Below are 18,942 nucleotides of genomic sequence, written 5' to 3'. Positions count from 1 at the left end.
AAGGAAAATTCGATTTCTCAATTCATGACCCCGTTAAGCCATTTAATCAAAACCAACAGTACCTCAGCACAATCCTCTGTTTCAGACTCAGAGTCACTGTCTGAAGATGCTACATGTGGCGGCTCCATCCTGAGTTCTGTCTGCACAGTAAGACCTGACAAAATAAGACGTTGGTCAAACAAATGTACATACTAAACAACCAATAATGCTCTTGTTTTTACACAGTCTTCAAGCTTTTATCCAACTTATTTTTAACTGAAGAGCAGGTGCGGCCATTTTTCACTTGAATGTGTTTGGTTTCAGGTGTCATTCACTTCAGGTATTTTTAGCTGTGCAAAAACAGCTACTTGATATTTCAAGCATATTCAAGTATACGCAAGTACATTTCTAACTATATTATTTTAATGTACTGACGTAATTACAAACACACTGGTTTGTAGAGCACTGTTATTTCCCTATAGCAGTGATTAATCAGAAGTCTCACATATTCACATAAAATAGCTTACTTCAACGTTGCAAAATAATGTGGATAGTCAGTCTGGATAGCAAAAGCTGAGTTGCGGCAACATCTACAGTTCTGAGCGACTCACCATGACTGAGTGGTTTCTTGATAGTGCAGTGTACTCCAAATTCCTCCTCTCGTTTTTCTTTTTTCACCTTTTCTTGTGGGCACATTGGCATCCTTTCCAATTTTATCCTGTGTTGATGGTACTGCAACATTTCCACTCCATTGATTTTGGCTGTCACATTACTGATAGATAACCTCTCCCTGTGAGGAAGAAGGACCAAAACAGAAAACTGAAGTCATTAAATGAATATTCCCCCGGATTCACAGACAAGGCTTAAGATAGTCCTAGACTAAAGTGCAAGTTTGAGCTGTTTTAAAGGGGTGGTAAAACACATTCTTTCGAAGGCCTGATTGTGTTTGTGGGGTGCACTGTAACGTGTTCATGCTTCGTTTTTAAAAAATTGCATTATCTTTCATATATTTTACCTTCATTCTATACTGCTATGTCCCTCCTTGTAAAAACGGTCTGATGGTTTCCAGGTTCTATGAAGCGGGTCCCTCAAAAATACGCAATGGGCTCAGATTGGTTAGCTGGCCCAGCTGTGTTCTGATTCGCTAACCGCCTAGTTCACGTGTTTGATGATCAGCAAGTTATCACAAGCTGTGGGCGGGGCACATGTCTTAGTGATCTCTATTGTAGCTGCTGATGTCAGCGAGTCTGGAGGAAAAGGCTGTAGTTCCCTACCGGCTGTTTGCTGTAGTCCTTAGAAATTGATTTATTTAAAAGCAAATATCTCCCTTTGCTTTAAACTTTGAGCGTTGTAACTTTGCAGATGTTGTTTACGCTCAAACAGCAACATTACACACTAGCTAAAGTTGGAAAAGTGAAATTTTACATGTTTTACCACCCCTTGAATAGAAACCAACTTGACCTGGCATATCTCAAAATATGTCACTGCCATTATTTTGTCTCAAAATGCTCAACAGTAATGTTTTTTTCTTTCTTTCTAAAGCATGTTTATAAAAGCTACTTAAATGTCCTAATTGAACTAAGGCCTAATCCTGGCTTAATCTTAGCCATGTCTGTGAAACCAGGCTAAATACATTAATAAAATGTTTAACATGTGAAACCATTTACAAGTCACTTCTGCTCACCAAGGCAGCATTTATTTGATAATACAGTAAACAATAATGTTGCGAAATTTATTAGAAAATTATATAAAAATTATATTTTTATACATTTATTATAAAAATATATTATAATAGAAAATTAATTTTCTATTATAATATATTTTAAAACGTAATTAATTACTGTGATGCAAAGGTGAATTTTCAGCATCATTACTCCAGTCTTCAAGGTCATGATCCTTCGGAAATCATTCAAATGATTTTTTTTTTTTTTTTTTTTTGCTGAACAAAAAGGGCGAATGTCTTAGGTGAAGTTGAGACAAACTGTTTGTCTCAGTTTGAAAAGTTTTGAATATGGATATTTTTCTTACACAAACGCACAGCTTTGTTTCAGAAGGCCTTTAACCTCCCGAAGCTGTGTGGAGCAGTTATATGACGAATAGATGCTCTTTTTATGGACTTCAAAACAGAAACAGCCATTCACTGCCATTATAAATCTTTGTAGAGCCAGGACATTTTTTAATATAACTATTCGTCTGATAGAAGAATGTTATATACACCTGAGGATGGCTTTAGAGTAAATCATAAGATCATTTTCATTTTTGGGTAAACCATCCCTTTAAATATGCATTTTGCGTCAAACTAAATATTCATATAAACAGTGATAAATAAGGGAATAATATTGTCTTTTTTTATAAAGTCAAATAAATGTTCTCTTTCATTTACTATAATAACATTACTAATGTTGGTTAGTATTAACATTAATGTTACTGTACATTGACTGGCATTGTTATAAATCTCTGGGTCACTCATAACACTGAAAACTAGTGCCTAACAGACAATGCTAATGTCACCAAAAAGTAATGCTATCGGGACCCTCACCTCATAATTTTGCCATCACATAGTACTAGGCGCAGGGCGTTGTCATGACCACCATCAACAGCTACAGCAGACACTTTCTTAAACTTGCCATTCACTTTAGAGCTGAAGGCTGGGTCCTGTTACAAGAAACAATAGATGTTTTTACTGGAAATAAAAGAATAATTGCATGCTGCTAAAGCAGTGAACCTATCTAATATCAAGGTGAAAATGCCCTCTAAAATCATTCGATAGCATTGTATTACAGGCATATGATAAGAAATAATGCTAATGCCACCATAGAGAACGGATAAGAAATTTGAGCTTAATGCTGTAGTGCATTATGGGGGAAAAAATCTGACTCAAACCGACTTACCTCCTCAAGCGGTCCGACCTCTAGTCTCTTTAATACCTCCAGCGTGTGAAGCTCCAGGATGTCCAAGTTAGAGGGCAGTTTGCGGCTGTGAAGATGATGGTGGTGGTGGTGTCGATGATGATGGTCTCGTAGCCGCCGAGCTGCACGACGCGCCTGATATCCTTTCTCCAGTGCTGAGCGTGTTGAAGAGCACTCAGCACTTCCCTGAGTTTTTCCAGCTTTGTTCGAGTCATCCTGTTTAGGAAAATAACACAGCTAAATACTTCCAACTCGGAGCGATTAAAAGTTATGTATAAACACCCATTATATTAATTAGCATAAATATTTAAGAATGTAAACCGTTTTTTAGGTAAAAAAAATGTAAAGGAAAAATTAAAACATTAAAAAAATGTATGTTAGTTTAATTTAATTTAAGTACAGGCTATATAATAATTAAAAATGTATTTAATATTTTAAATTTAATTTAATTCTTGTACTTGCTTCAGTTGAACATATATTAAATGTACTCCAAATTTATCACTATCAAATTTAAATTAATAATTGTACATTTGCTTCAATTAAATATACATTTAATTTACACCAAGAGGTGTAAAAAATCATTTTTATTTTAAATAGGTTTCATTTCATTTAATTAAGTTTATTTTAATTAATTTAGTCCAGATTGTGTAATTAAGATATTGTAAATTTTGTTTAATTAAATTTACATTAATAGTACATTTGTTAAAGTTTAATATAAATATAATTTATTCCAATGTATGCAATATTTAATATTAATGTTTTATTTAGTTTAATTTGATTTAGTTTAGTTTAATTTAGTTTTAAATTAATTAATTGATTTTATCGAATTTAATTGAATTGATTTTAAGTAGAATGATGGCAAGACAGAAATAAACTGTTTCCATAAAGTAGCAAAACAAAACGCACCGACTATCTCTTATTGTCACAACGCCTTTCTAAACATCTGTGAACTACTGTCTAAATCCCCCATTCAAACCCACTCGACTTCTTCACGCTCGTCTTACCTCCAGGTGGCGGATCTCCTTGGTCAGAGCTTTAATGAGATGGCTTGGCCTGATATGGTCTGGAACCTCACTGTTAGGTTGAGTCAACTGTAGAGGAAGCATGCAGAGAAAATTACCATGTAGAACAACCACAGGAGTTTCACTAGAAAAATTATTTCATGGTAAAAGCGGAAGTTCTCTTGCCTCCCTCCTCAGCCATGTCTTCAGTGATGAGATTAAAGCTTTCACCCCGTCCACTAGATAATCCTGAGGTTGACGTTTATCCTCCCGCAGCTCTGAAAAAACACCAACGCGTTTCAATCTTCACTCCATCAAGAGGCTACATCTGCAACTATTAACTGGAATGTTCATGCGAGGAATAACTGACAATATCTTTAGTTTATATTTCAACATTTTAACAATCACATTTGCATATTCACGGTTCTTTGATGTTGTTTATGGGTCACATGACAAGTGTAGACAAATGAAATATTTAATCTGTTTTATAGTAAGTGCTTTTACCCTAGACTAAAGCACTGCAGGATATGTCCTGTCCCACTCACCTTTAAGGGTCTCCAGAAGGTTTTTGGCCACATACCAACAGATGGCCTCAAAGTATGGGAATTTAAAGAGATCTGGAGTCTTTAGTCTGCGTTCCATCTCATAACACCTGAAATTGAAGATGTATATCAGCTCCGGTAGGAATATAGGTTTAGAAACCTTAAAGGAGCACTCCACTTTTTTTGAAAATAGTCTAATTTTCCAACTTTCCTAGAGTTAAACAGTTGAGTTTTACCTTTTTGAATCCATTCAGCTGATCTCCGGATCTGGGGGTAGCACTTTTAGCATAATTTAGCATATATTATTGAATCTGATTAGACCATTAGCATCCCTGCTCAAAAATGACCAAAAACTTTCAATATTTTTCCTATTTAAAGGTCCCGTTCTTTGCGTGTTTTCGAAGCTTTGATTATGTTTACAGTGTGCAATATAACATGAGTTCATTTTTTCGCGTGTAAAAAAACAGTATTTTTCACACAATTTACTTATCTGTACCGAGCTGTTTTCTCTGTCCTAAAAACGGCCTGAAGATTTCCTTGTTCTATGAAGTCCCTCCTTCAGAAATACGTAACGAGTTCTGATTGGGCCAGCACTTCCCGTGTTGTGATTGGACAGCAGCTTAGCGCACTTTGCCCAGAAAGATCCCGCCTCTTACCATAACGGGGAGATGCAAGCGCTGAATGCGCACTCCACGTGAGAGCAACAAGACCACGCCCCCTATTTTGCGTGTTCTTGTGGGCGGAGGGTTAATCAACAAACGGTTCGAGTGACGTCATTCATGCCAGGATGTGCAGGCGTGTAGTCCAAACCGGCCGTTCGCTGTAGGCTTTGAAAGGGAACTTCTGTTAAATAAAATATCTCGCTTGACATTGAACTTTGAGCTTTATATTTGTACAGGTATTAATTTATGCTCTAACAGCAACCTTTCACACTAACTAAAGTTTGAAAGATGGAATCGCAAAGGACGGGACCTTTAAAACTTGACTCTTTTGTAGTTACATTGTGTACGAAGACAGACGAAAAAAGAAAAGAAAAAAAAGACGTTTTAAATAGGAAAAATATTGAAGGTCTTTGGTGATTTGAGCGAGATGCTAACGGTCTAATCATATACAATGATCTAAGCTATGCTAAAAGTGCTACTGCCAGATCTGGAGATCGGCTGATTGAACTTGAAAACGGTAAAACTCAACTGTTTACTACCTCTAGGAAGTTGGAAAATGAGCCTATTTTCAAATGTTTTTCCCTTAAATTAACTATAGTGACAGGAACAGTACAGACAGTATAGAGAAGCTTAATCAAAAGGATAAATATTGAGAAATTAATTCAGGGTTTTACCTGAGCTGCATGCCTATGTTTAAGTTATGCAAGAAGTTCCCACCAAACGCCATGGAGTCCTGAGAAGTAAGCACTGCATGGATCCAACCTGTAGAGGGCAACAGAGATCAACATTCAAAGCTCAACAAAGACCATTTTATGCTGACCTAATTCACTTTCACAAGCCCTACACCAATTTATGTTTATTTTAATGTCATATGCATATTATATTCATTAAACATTAGCTTAAATCACTAAAACACATGATCCATTTTAGTAGATGAGTACAAGCAATGTAGAAGCTTACATTATTTAGCATACATACAGCAAAATACAGTGTACACACAATTCACGTCAGTAACCAGTGTGTAATACACACAAACACACATCAGCAAAAGTTAAATATAGAGTTCTCACACCCACACCTCTCTACCACTGACAGAAATATCACTTTTATCTCTCCGCCTGGCTGCATGTGTATTGGCCACCGTGTGCAGACATGCCGCTAAACAAGAGGGGGATTTCTGCTTCGTCATACGTGACGTTCTGCTCGAGGGAAACCCACATGCTCGCTTTTACCCACCACAAACACACATGCTGTGAAAACGAATCCCTCCTCCCTACAAGAGTTACGTCTACTATCTCCACACTGGTTAAAGACCATTTATAGAGCTCTAAATGTATGCTGAATTAAAGGTCCTCTCATGTGTGATTAAAATAGCATTCAGACACTTTTCATTCTTTCCATTCGGTGAGATGCACGTGAATTAAATCACAGGCCCATCAGTGTGTTTTCATTCTGTTTACCACGTTGCTCAGCGAAGACTGTTGCCCAACAATCCCACTGTAACAAGGGTCATCGGTGTTGGACGCCAATCCACATTTTCCTGGCAGGAGTCCTGGGAAACCGCCTGACATTACGTTCGCCTTGCCGTATACGTGTATGTGTATTTATACGAAAGCGCACATCCTATTTTGTAGGGGGTTCAATAGGGTTCAATCAAGGATACATGGTATTATTTGAGTCAATGTGTCCCCAATAAATAAAAGTGAATTTCATTAAAAAATTTAAAAAAAAAAGGTAGTTAGGCTCTTAGCAATGTACACTTTTTAGTCCTATTGGTTATGGTTTTGAAAAAAATGTATGCCATTTTTAAGAAAGTTTCAAATTAAGGACACTAATAATGTAATTTGGCATTACCCTCAAGTAAAACAACAACAAAAATGTCACTGTGAACATGTGAGTGTACACATCTTAAGTATTATTTTCTAACATGTAAAAAAATAAATGTTTAAACTTTATTTTTTTTATAAAAAAACAAATATAATTAATTATTAATTCATTCATACATATTACTTTTTTGGGAGTCACACCAAATGACAATTAACAACCTGAACTAACCTTTCCTTGCCACAAATGATCTAATATTATATGAATGTGTCTACCCTATGAAACCATTTCTTGTTTCTGCATGATGATGATAATAATAATAATAATAATAATAATAATAATAATAATAATAATGATGATAATGATGATGATAATAACAATAAAAGTTTGTGGAAAACAACTTAAGGCTTTCTTTAATAATCCAACCATTTTAATGCTCGTTTCATCATTTCGATATCACAAAAGCTGAACCAACTCGACAAATTTAAAAGAAAAATATATAATTTAAATATAATTTAAAAATATATATTTTTCATTTAATATATTTATCATTTTAAATAAAATTAAAAAAAGTTAATTGCATTTTTAATGCATTATAGATCGACTAGAAATTAACATTAACATTTTTTATTAACATTACCACAGCCTGTTTGCATTTCTGTCGTTACAGATCTCTGTGTACTAGAACATCTAGACATAAAAATAGTTTCTTTCCCCAGGCTATCTCCACCTTAAATAGCTAGCACACCAATTACTACCTGTTTTTATAATTCATGTCATATGGTGTTTATTGCTGCCTGAGAGTTAGGCAATAAATAGACCCTCACTACGTTAATACATATTTTTATTAATACAGTATACATAACGCACACATCTGTACACCTTAATCTTACTTATTTAAATGTTCTTTCTATCCTCTTGTGTAATATATGTTTGTATGGATGCACAAATGTACCCAGAGCTCCAGAAAACCACAACAAATTCCTTGTATGTTTGCGCACACTAGGCGAATAAAGATAATTCTGGTTCTGATTATAATAATGTAAATAGGTGGGAGGGTATAATCTTTTAGAAGGACACAAAAAGTGATTCAGAAGTTTGGCTAAGTCTGTGTTCTCACCGGTGGGGAGGAAGATGGTAGTTCCCTGCTTCACCACACATTTGTAACACTTGTCGACTTTTTCCCCAAAGAATACTTCGCTCTGATTGGGTGATGAGCTCCAGGACTCATATAGTGCAAGGTTAGCCTTAGTCGGCTTGATCAAGTAGAAAATCTTCTCTCCCTGTGCAACACAAACACAAAAAAAATTACCAGAATTTCATTGGAACTTCTTACCAGCACTTACAGACCTGTAGAATTAAACTGAAGCCATTTAGATGGTGATATACAAAATGCGCTTCTTAAAACAGATTTACATCATCAAACAAGTCTCATTTCTTACCCAAAGTACATGATACCACACTGAAGTTCCTCCAAAGTCGATGTGGAAGTCTGTGTAACTGTTTTTCATTCCCATGAGACAATACTTCTGCACAAATGGTTTGGGGAAGAACGATTCGTCAGGCCAGTAATTCTCCACCCAGGACATCTTCTGCGCTATTTCAGGAACCTCCACCAAATCAGACATCCTAAAATAGAGCAGAAAACAAAAAAATCTGATTTCAAACAAGCACATAGTAGTGATAAATGTTAGTTGAACTCATGTAAATCATAAACTAGTTACATAATTGTATACCATGCCCCAAAAACACACTTTCTTTAAAAATAAAGTGTATTTAGATTTAGATTTTTTCATCTAATGCAACAACGTGACCTAAGTGTTAAAGTAACACTGTATGTTATTTAAACCAGTGGAATAAGTTCATTTGCAGTCAAGTTATCTTACACAGAAAGGAAACTGACAGTTTCGCACACAAACGTACTTTGTATCAGAGAACTCCAGGCTGATAACATTCAACACTTTGGGTCGTTCAGGTTGATAATAATATTTCACAAACTCTCCCAGCTTCAGCTTGCTGTCTGCCTGTCTCGCAACATCAATCACATCGATGACTTTATTTGCACCTGGAAAAAGAAAGCGAAATGTTTTCAGATTGGGTTTGGGTCTTAGGCAGAAATTCTCTATATATTCTGCATGTCTGTTTCACAAACATAAAGTATGTAATAAGGCTTTTTGAGAAACACAGCTGCATGGCCGCAAATCACAAATGACAGCTGAGGACCGGAAATTAAGCTGGACAGCTGGTGGTAAAGTGAACACCCACACACACAGCTGGCCAATGTCTAATGACAGGGAACAGCTGGAAGAACAGTCCCACAAACACATAAATGTGAAAGGCTCAAAGCCAAAGTTGGGAACAGGACATAACTAAAACTCTGCACAGCTTTTTTGAACTAATGCTGATATTTTTGTCTTCACCCATTCATTTCCAGCAATATTAATTTTAAAATGTCATTAGACAACATTTAAAAAGGTCACCCTTTCTTTTCTTTTTTTAACCAACCTCAATATGCAAACTAAAATATTTGAAGAATATTCATTCTGCCTTTTCCACACAATGAAAATAAAAGGGCCATTGTTATTTTAGTTATATTCAAATACTATTATAGTATTTATTAATATTATTAAATTAGCTTTTATTTTGATATTTTCAGTTCTCATTTTAATTTAAGTTTTAGTAATTTTGTTATGTGCCTTTTGCTTTTCTTATTAATATTTCTATATAGCTTTATTTTTATTTCAATTTGAGTAATTTTAGCACATCAACAAACTTATTTTTTGCAAGACATTTCATATTTTTTTAAGGATTTATTGAATCATTTTTATAGTTTAGTTTTTTTCAATTACTGATTAAAAAAAATGTTTTAGTGTTAGTTAACACAACTTCACTAATGAGGACTAGAATTGTTGAGCTTAAAAAAAATGACAAAAAAAAACACCATAATCCTAACATACAACGTGTGCACTATATTCAAAGTCTTCTAAAGCTGTAGAATGTAGCTTGCCCAAAGTCGCTATTCATTTTCGTTATATTGAAAAAGAAAAGTTGAACATTCCGCAAAAACAACATCTTATGTTCTACAGAAGAAAGTCATTCAGGTTTGAAATAATATGAGGGTAAATGTACATTCATTGGGTGAATTATCCCTTTAACTTCCTTTAATGTTGCATGCAATTTGATCAAAGTTGACAACAAACAATATTCTTTTCTAAATTTACCCATCCATGGAAGAATGAGTGTTTCTCAATGAGTGTGTATCTTTTCTAAAAAAGAAAAAGAAAAGCAGGGTGGATGGAGAAAATGGAAGAAACGACAGACAGAGAAGGTTAGAAGCCTTTTGTCTGTGCCCAACTGGCTAGGTAACATGATCTGTTGAGTGCACCCCACCCCCCTCTCCCTCACACACAGACAGACAGACACACACACCTCTTCCCCTCGACACCTGTTACTACTAAAACAGTTCCAGCTTAAAGATCAGCGGCGTGCGAAAGAGGGAGCCATGTAACATAAGCATTGAGATAAAACGGCCCTATTGGGAACCTGAGCTCAGACTGGCAGTGCTGTACAACAGCTTTGTAACTGGAGATGAAATGTTTTAGGTCTAATGTAGAGGATAGAGGAGATAACCTGCACAGTTGTACAGGAGTCCGGTCCAAACCCATTCACTACTTGCACGGACGGATAACCACAATCACAATGGCTCTTGGTAACCTAATGCTCTAATGTGTTTAAAGTTATTTAAAAAAAGTACTTGTTAGCTTTTAATGAAATCGTATTAAAACCCAACAGAGATTAGAGTAAATGGTTGATTTTACAGCCCCAGGCACTAAAGGCACTTTTTTTTGTCACATTTGATCAATGCATTATTCCTGAAATAAGTATTAAAGGTGCAGTGTATAGTATTTATGAGGATCTATTGACAGAAATGCAATATAAAATACATAGCTATGTTTTTAATGCAGCATAAAGACCTTACATAATGAACTGTTATGTTTTCATTTCCTTAAAATTAGCTATTTCTATCTACATACACCGTGGGTCCCCTTACAGTGAAGTCACTATTTTGCACCCTCATGTTTCTACAGTAGCCCTAAACGGACAAACTGCTCTATAGAGCACTAGCTACTTTCTGCTGTCTCATATGACGACATCTTTGTCCTGTGATTGCCACCCCAGCTTCCCTATATGCTTCGAAAAGGAGGCTTGAGCGCTTGCAATTCACAACGTCACCATTAAATGCTGCTAAAATTTACACAGTGCACCTTTAAAGGTAGGGTATAGGTAATTTGTTAAACTGGTTGAAACTCTCTTCACATCCTTAAAGCAATCAATAGAAGTGGTCTAAATATTAAAACCAGTACATATATCTTCTGTGGACGTCACAAGACCAAAACAATTTCGCCCAATCATTGTGTTTGGTCCTTTGAGACATGAGGTAATTTAACGCTGTCTCTCATGACGCTTTGCAGACTCTGCCGTGTGTGTTCATGTGTTTTGGAGGAGAAGTGGGACTTTGGAGACGCCCTGAAGGGAAGGTGGGATCTTGTGCTTTCAAAGCTAGCTTGCTATTGCTAGCTACTCTAAAACTGCCTAAACTACCTTTAAAATAAAATAAAATTTTACTGACCCGAAACTTCTGAACAACCTACATGCACAAATGTGTGTGTCTGGTCCAAATGTTATCTAAATGAGTCTCTAGTGCTCCACTTGCCAGACACTCTCTTGAGCTGTTATCTGATAGACCATAAATGCAATACACACTAACTAGGTCTTACCAACGTAATGCTCCACGTCGCTGACAGAGAAAGAAGGAGAGGGCAGTTTAAGGCCCAGTCCATCCAGGTCATGCACCACTATGGGGTAATGGAAGCCCTCCCTCTCCAAGAAGCGTTGGGTCACCTGACTCCCATGCATTGGCACCAGAACCTCCTCACCACTTTGGAAAAGCCAAGGCACACAAATCAATTGCAAGTCTTATCAGGAAGGTCGCAACAAATGTATCAATGATTGATTATGTCCACATAACACATCAGACGTCAAGGTAGGAAAGTTCAACATTTAATTAAGTTTTTATCCAGATGTGCTTGTACCTGGAAAAGCTCCTGGCCTGGAGTTCTTGTACAAACACAGCGGTTCCTGCCTGGACGGGGTGTGTACCGTCATTTGGCTCTGTGTAGTCATGCCTGTGCCAGTTGTTATGCTTTTTCACTGAGAAAAGGAAAGAAATATACATAAGACTGATCCTTGGACACAACAAAAGCGATTAAGAAACATTTGCACATGCACACACTTACTCATGGAGGGTCCGTGGATGGGCTCACAGTTGGGACAGTGATAAACATCGATATCAGCAGCATGGTGCTCCACTACCTGAACACAACTGAAACAAGGAAAACAAGATAAGTAACCAATAGATAGAATTCTGCCACAAGCACCCAGTACTAGCAAATAACACAAACGAGTCTTAATCTTAACAAACAGTTAAACTTGCATTTATAAACTATTTGAAAATTACAATTTTCCTTTGGACGAGAACTCAATTACCCATTCAGACACTAGACTAACACAATGACACACAAAAAATGTCATTGTTGTGGTCATAATAAAAAAAAAAACAAAGATGGCTGACATTAAAAACATTTAAAATAAAGATTAAAATCAACCATCTTAAAAGATACAAGTGAATTTATGCATCACAACATTAAAATGTACAGTATACACATGTGAGTATGAAAGTCAAAAGGACAATAATGACAATAATTTCAAAATGGGCACACAAAAAAAAAATAGTATAGGCCTAGCCATCAACCAAAAACCAAGAACCACAAAAAATGTCCGAAGCTACCACATGGACATGGTATAATCAAAATTAATTTACAACCCAAAAAACCACATGACGCAATATTATAGAATTTAAAATGGACCACACCAATGTAACCCATGGAATGGCTGTTTGCAGAACCTAATGATATACATGTCCAATGTGCCTTTTTTAAACTTAGTCATTGGCGGTTATGCTCTATGTTGCATGGTACAATGGCGTCATCATCTGAACTTTTCAGATAATATTACAAAGTTTTACATAGTTTACCACAGTATATGTCAAACATTGTGTGGGCAGGCACCAGGCAGTAGTACAATCAACAGTGTGTTGCGTCACAATTGTGGGATTTCCTCCACCAGCCATGTCACTTAAACTGCACCCCAAGTCACGTTGCCAAAAGGCCAAACCACAGCCACAACCATCATGCTGAGCCACCCACACAAACACACATTCCAAAGATTCATTCGAGAGTCATACCGCCAACCACGTGAAATCAGCTAGACGAGTTTTGACAGTCCAGCGGCAAGAGATTTACTGATGCAGTCGACTCAAACAACTGGGGCCACACGAGAGAACGTAGAAAAGTGCGAACACTCACACAGGTGTGTTTACTGACACCTAGCCTGATATTTGCTATACTTTTCCTGTAGCTTACATATATATGCTACTTTTTAGTCATGCAAGAACACTTAAAACTGTCTAAACGAAATGAGGGAAAAGGCCAAAATCTCTAAGCAACGGGTTGAATGTCTAATCACCAATTAAATCTGTTAAAAATATTAAATAAGATTAAATAATAAAGTCTCTTCAGTGGACCACGACGACCTGGTTATCGTTCAAATTGGCCCAGCTTCTGCGCAAAAGCATTATGCACAAAAGTGATTTCTTTTAAATGGAGGTCTTACTTTTAATACAACCAAAATATTGAGAACTTAGGCCCTCTTCGAAATTCTGCACTTGCAGTCTTGTGGCCTTCGCTCACAGTTTTCTTTTAAATCTACAAAACGATAGGCTGTCCCATTTATTGATTTACGTTTCAGAAGAGTGCACATGGGCGGCAACTATGCTCCCTTGATGCATGCTTTTGCTGCGCCCACATGTGCAGACTTCACAGTGACTATTACCCACAAGTGTATGAGGCATTACATCACATATATCCTGGCCCTATCCCAAATGGGCCGTTCTCAATTCCACAATTTGGAGACATAATACTTTAGCCCAGTAGTCGGATAGTAGTGGCATGGCGCCCTTTTAAAATCGAAAATGACAAATGGGACATCCTTTGACTTCATGGGCAGGACTTCATGTGGCCATTGCGAGTCTGTACATCAAGTAGCCTATTTGGAACAGAGCCTCTGCAGTGGACCGGAAGGGCTCAGGGTGGTATATGCTAGTAACGGAGAAGCTGTACATAGACACCTTACGATCTGTAGATTACTGGATTTTGCTGCAATCATGCATTTCAAGAGTGGTTTTAATTCCTTTTTGAGTTTGAATGATGCTGCCGTAAACGTTTTGGCTCTCTCTTCCATCAGAATAGAGTTAACATCAAGAGTGGATGCTGTGCTATATGGGGCTGTTAAAATCAGCAGGGGACCTCAGAAGAAAGGTGATTCTTCTCAAAGAAAAGACAGCCTTTGAACACACGCAAAGGATTGAGTGTGCTTCTGTCTAAGCTTTGAACTCCTCATTATTGCAGGAAACTGTAAGAAAGACCAAGTAAAACCAGGTAGCTAAAGCTGTTGTCATCCCAGAAGAGGTAAAAGTCCCAATATACTAACGGCAGAGTTCATTTTTTGCTTTTTGCTAGTGGGTAAAAAGAAGTTCGAAACACCACCCACGCTGGCCAATACCGTAAACACTGGTAGAACGGAAAAACTTAAAACGCTTTTGAGATTTGGAGTACCATGTACAAAGAAGTCGATCCTCAATGAAGGTATTTTCCCCCAAATTTTTCGATACGGGCATAACTTCTGTCTTTCAGACTAAAATGACAGAAGACAACAGTTACCAAAGTTTATATTGTTGTTAACGTTTTCATTTTTTTCCATTTAATTTCCCTCAAGTTTACTTTTTCTTTGAAAATAAGAAAATAGCGAGCGATTTTTAATCGGTTTGAATGAATGGTTCAATGACTCGCTCGAAAAAGATGACACTTTTCATTATGGATGAATCAGTGTTTTGAACAAATCGCTTGAATTAATGATTCAATGACTAATAGATTTTTTTAACAGTCACTCATTGCCGTTACTGGTGTAACGGTGTAATCGAGACATTCATTATTTGAAGTGTCAAGTTACTTTCAAAACTCAATTTTGATGGCTACCGTAGACATCTGTAATATTCGAAATATAAACTTATCCCAGTACTTCTAATTAGTTTGAATTATCGAACCAGTAGTAATGATACTGTGCTTAAAAAAAAGAATGTTTCATATCTATAAATGATAACTGCTCTCTCACAGATCATGGATACCATGATCAAATGCTCATTTAAAAGATATTTTATCTTTTATAAGAGCTATCCTTCATTTATCTTTTAAATGTTAATAATTTAATAATAATAATAATAATAGAAAAATGTAATATTTATTAATTACTGACCATGACACAACCTAATTAACATGTTACTGGCATCAGCCCAAGTTTTATCATTGGAGTATCACTATTATGATAGCAAAATTGCAAGATTCTGGAGTTGTGAATGTCTGTAGCATTCATCGGATGATTGTCTTTTACCCCTGTGATATAATTCCAGTCTCCAAACGGGATAGCTTGAACCATTGCCTTGACTCCAGCTTATGCTGCATCACCTGGGTATCAGAGCCAGACATGCTATGACACACGAGCAGATGGGGGAGGAAGGGTTTATGGATGAATGACTCTACACCCACTCTCCTCCTCCGCTTCCCTCCTCCGTGAAACAGACAATGAGGGAAAGAATAGAGAGCTCAGATCCCGTCCCCCAGTTGATGAATGTACTGAAGTTCTCAGCAGTGTTGGACAACATAAAGACCCACACAATTCACTCTTAAGTGAAATATAAAGCAGCACTTTTACCATATCCAAACAGGCTCCCACAATGCACTACGCACATTTAATCCACACAAAATCCCAAAATGCCTCAAAGTCATGTTGGAATAACCGCATTTATGAGATGAGTCCACTTGAACATCACAACAATGTTATAATTACCAGACGAAAGCTCTTTTGAGCACCAAATACGTTTTCTTTTTATTAATTAAAAAAAAAATTAAGTTGGAAATGTATTTTTGTAGGCCAAACTCACATTTTCATGGTGAATATTTACTGTACAATCTCATTGCATTCAGTTTATTATATGGAGTTTACCCTCTCTCATACAAAGACTTCTTATATATGAAACTCTCCATTTACCTGCCTGTCTTAGTTTCATAACGCCATGTGAACCAGGTCAGTGTGCCACATGCCTGGAGTTGAGTCAGCCTTCCTGTCACCTGAGTAACTGATTAACTACCTACCAGGGAACCAAAGGGAGTGAAAGCAAAAAAGTGTGTAGAAATGAACCCTCTGAACAGGTTTCCAGTGGCCAGCTTGTCAGAGCCCTTTATTTTGTGTAATCCCCTCACTGTATAGGCTACATTAACTATTCATCACTTATTATTACACTACATATTCAGCAAGCAATGATAAACGGGATGCCATGCTATATTAGCCAAATCACAAAAAAATATTTCCTTACTGCTTTTAAAACAATTAATACACAAAAATATTAGTTTAATAGTTAAATGTAAAAAGTTAAAAGTAATGTTTTTCAAAGCAGTTCAAGGTTTGATGACAATAGAGTTACATATTACTTCGCCACATTTTGTTTTTTAGTAAACTAGCAATGGCAGCTTAAGCCGTGGTGTCAGTATGAGCACACAATTTCTTCAGACACTCTAACATATCCCATGATATGACGTGGTATGCGGCTTCTTTTTTATAACCACAAATGTAAAATGTAAAAATATACAATCCAATTGACCTGCAATACTGCAAAATATGCATTCTTTTAATTCAGCCAAGAAGTCACGTCCTGGCATATCGATTTTCTTCTGGTCTTCACTTGATGCAAATTCACAGCTTGGAATTCACCAAACTTGAACATTGGAACACAGCAAAATACAAAATGTTTCGCATTAGCTAGCGTTTGCAGACGCATCGTATGAATGGAAGTCAATAGAACTAAAAGTGTAGTGTGACCACACCTTTAGTCTGTTCCTATGCTAAATCATTAAAAAAAAAAAAACACACACAAAAAAAAACAGTCGTTTAACATGAAAGAGCATTCAAGGGTGTAACGTTTTTGATCCGAACTCTAAATGATAAAAATGTCTATACTCTTTTAAAGTAGAGTTGCAATCTTTTAATCACCAATTTGAAGTGTTCATCACTGCGGGCGTCTCCTGTTTTTGCGATCTTCAGAAGCTTGTTGTTGCTACGTCTCTTTCTTTTCTTTTTGGACTGTTTTAAAGACTGTTTTTATTTAAGAAATAAAACACACCTACAACTTGGATTCCCTGGGGGTAAGCAGATAAACATCAAATTTTCATTTTTGGGTGAACTATTCCTTTAAACAATGGTTGGGGTGAGAATTGCTACCTTGTGGATCAACTAATAAAGGACAAACAAATGAAAGGTGTATGCATAAGCAGAAAGGTCCAAGTACATGGACCGGACCACAGGTCTACAGTACACACATTGTTGATGACGACATTTGTCACATGCAGCATACAAAATTACTTTGGGCTTAAGCAGAAGGATAGACTCCATTCTGGACTAGTGGATCTGCATTACTACATTGGATTGCGTCAATGGTGAAAGTCAAATAAACACTGCCAACTAAATGACGATTTAAAGGGTTAGTTCACCCAAAAATGAAATTGATGTCATTAATGACTCACCCTAATGTCGTTCCTCTACCGTAAGAGCTCCGTTCATCTTCGGAACACAATTTAAGATATTTTAATATTTTGGTCCCAGAGCATATGCAGTCTATGCACACTTTACTGTCCATGTCCAGAAAGCTAATAAAAACATGATCAAAGTAGTCCATATGTGACATCAGTTGGTTGATTGAAATCTCTTGAAGCATCGACAATACATTTTGGTCCAAAAATATCAAAAACTACGACTTAATTCAGCATTGTCTTCTCTTCCGTGTTCCTCAAATAAAGAGTCAAACAGTCATTAATCAGTGAATCGATCAGTGATTCGGATCGCCAATGTCACGTGACTTCAGCAGTTTGACACGTTTCTCAACATTTATTGTCTGTATACTTTCCTAACAAATACACAGAATAATTGATTAGATTAACACACTACAGAGCAGAAAAGGGGTCACCGAACCAGGCCCTGATTACTGAACGCAAATCTTCAGGGCGTCTCAGGTCTGGAGGAGGCTCACACTAAGCTTCTGTTGAGACTACAGAGCCTATTTAGGATTTAATGAGGCATAATGAATTAAACGGCAAAACATCCTGACAAACCAAGTGACCAGAAGAGGGAAAGTATTTTAACGTCACAGCTGCGTCTTCATGTTCCTGTCACAAGTGCAAACATTCAAGATCCAAAGAAAGAGTGAAGTTTAGGCCAGTGTCAATCCATCCATGCAGAAGGATTCCCAAATAATCTAGAGCCAAAAAATTTACATTTGGTATGGCTAGATGGGGTTGACTGGCTTTCACCAGACCAAGCTAAATTTAAGATTGAACATTGGTCTGGGGAGTCTGCTCTGTATTTTCTACAGAGAAAAGTAGTATTGTACGCCATTGGATACAGTAGTATTGTACGCAATTGGATAGTCCTTCAACCAATCAGACCACAAGAGGCATAATCAACGGGAAGCAAACCATCGTTTCTCTATCCGTCATTGTGTTAAACCTGCCAATAGAGTGCCAGGTGGATAAGCCAGTCTGAGATGGGTTCCCACAAAAGTGTAACAGAAGCAGTAGAAATGAATACAGGTTTCCAGACTGAGTTGTAGGCCGAAATCAAATCCCCGGCACATCAGGCTGGGTTTACAGTCTAGTCTATAGATGGGTAGTACACAAATCTGCTGATCCCATGTGACCCTAAGCTTTTTATTTTTATGATACCACCATCTTACAGGAATTATTTTAGCATTTTCATGGAACAAGTAAAACATTAACACATGCAAAAAAATCACAATGAAACA

The 18,942-nt window shown here is 36.8% G+C and overlaps 1 protein-coding gene across 2 annotated transcripts in view; it reads right to left on the bottom strand.

Moving 5' to 3' along the window:
* kdm7aa (lysine (K)-specific demethylase 7Aa) overlaps positions 1-18,942 on the bottom strand; it is a 61,610-nt gene that overhangs the window by 3,423 nt on the left and 39,245 nt on the right. For both annotated transcript variants that reach the window (XM_067428073.1, XM_067428072.1), the window contains exons 2-15: positions 12,215-12,300; positions 12,011-12,128; positions 11,696-11,856; positions 8,841-8,982; positions 8,360-8,546; positions 8,038-8,200; positions 5,768-5,855; positions 4,435-4,541; positions 4,076-4,167; positions 3,893-3,979; positions 2,871-3,104; positions 2,519-2,634; positions 591-769; positions 63-154 (exon numbers count right to left, since the gene is read on the bottom strand). In XM_067428073.1, the coding sequence (XP_067284174.1) occupies positions 63-154; positions 591-769; positions 2,519-2,634; positions 2,871-3,104; positions 3,893-3,979; positions 4,076-4,167; positions 4,435-4,541; positions 5,768-5,855; positions 8,038-8,200; positions 8,360-8,546; positions 8,841-8,982; positions 11,696-11,856; positions 12,011-12,128; positions 12,215-12,300 (1,852 nt within the window). The remainder of the gene's footprint in view (positions 1-62; positions 155-590; positions 770-2,518; positions 2,635-2,870; positions 3,105-3,892; positions 3,980-4,075; positions 4,168-4,434; positions 4,542-5,767; positions 5,856-8,037; positions 8,201-8,359; positions 8,547-8,840; positions 8,983-11,695; positions 11,857-12,010; positions 12,129-12,214; positions 12,301-18,942) is intronic.

This window comes from Pseudorasbora parva, chromosome 20 (assembly GCF_024679245.1).
Source record: "Pseudorasbora parva isolate DD20220531a chromosome 20, ASM2467924v1, whole genome shotgun sequence".
Lineage (NCBI taxonomy): Eukaryota > Metazoa > Chordata > Actinopteri > Cypriniformes > Gobionidae > Pseudorasbora > Pseudorasbora parva.
Note: the sequence above shows the minus strand (reverse complement) of the source record. Positions and strands in the feature narration are given on the sequence as shown.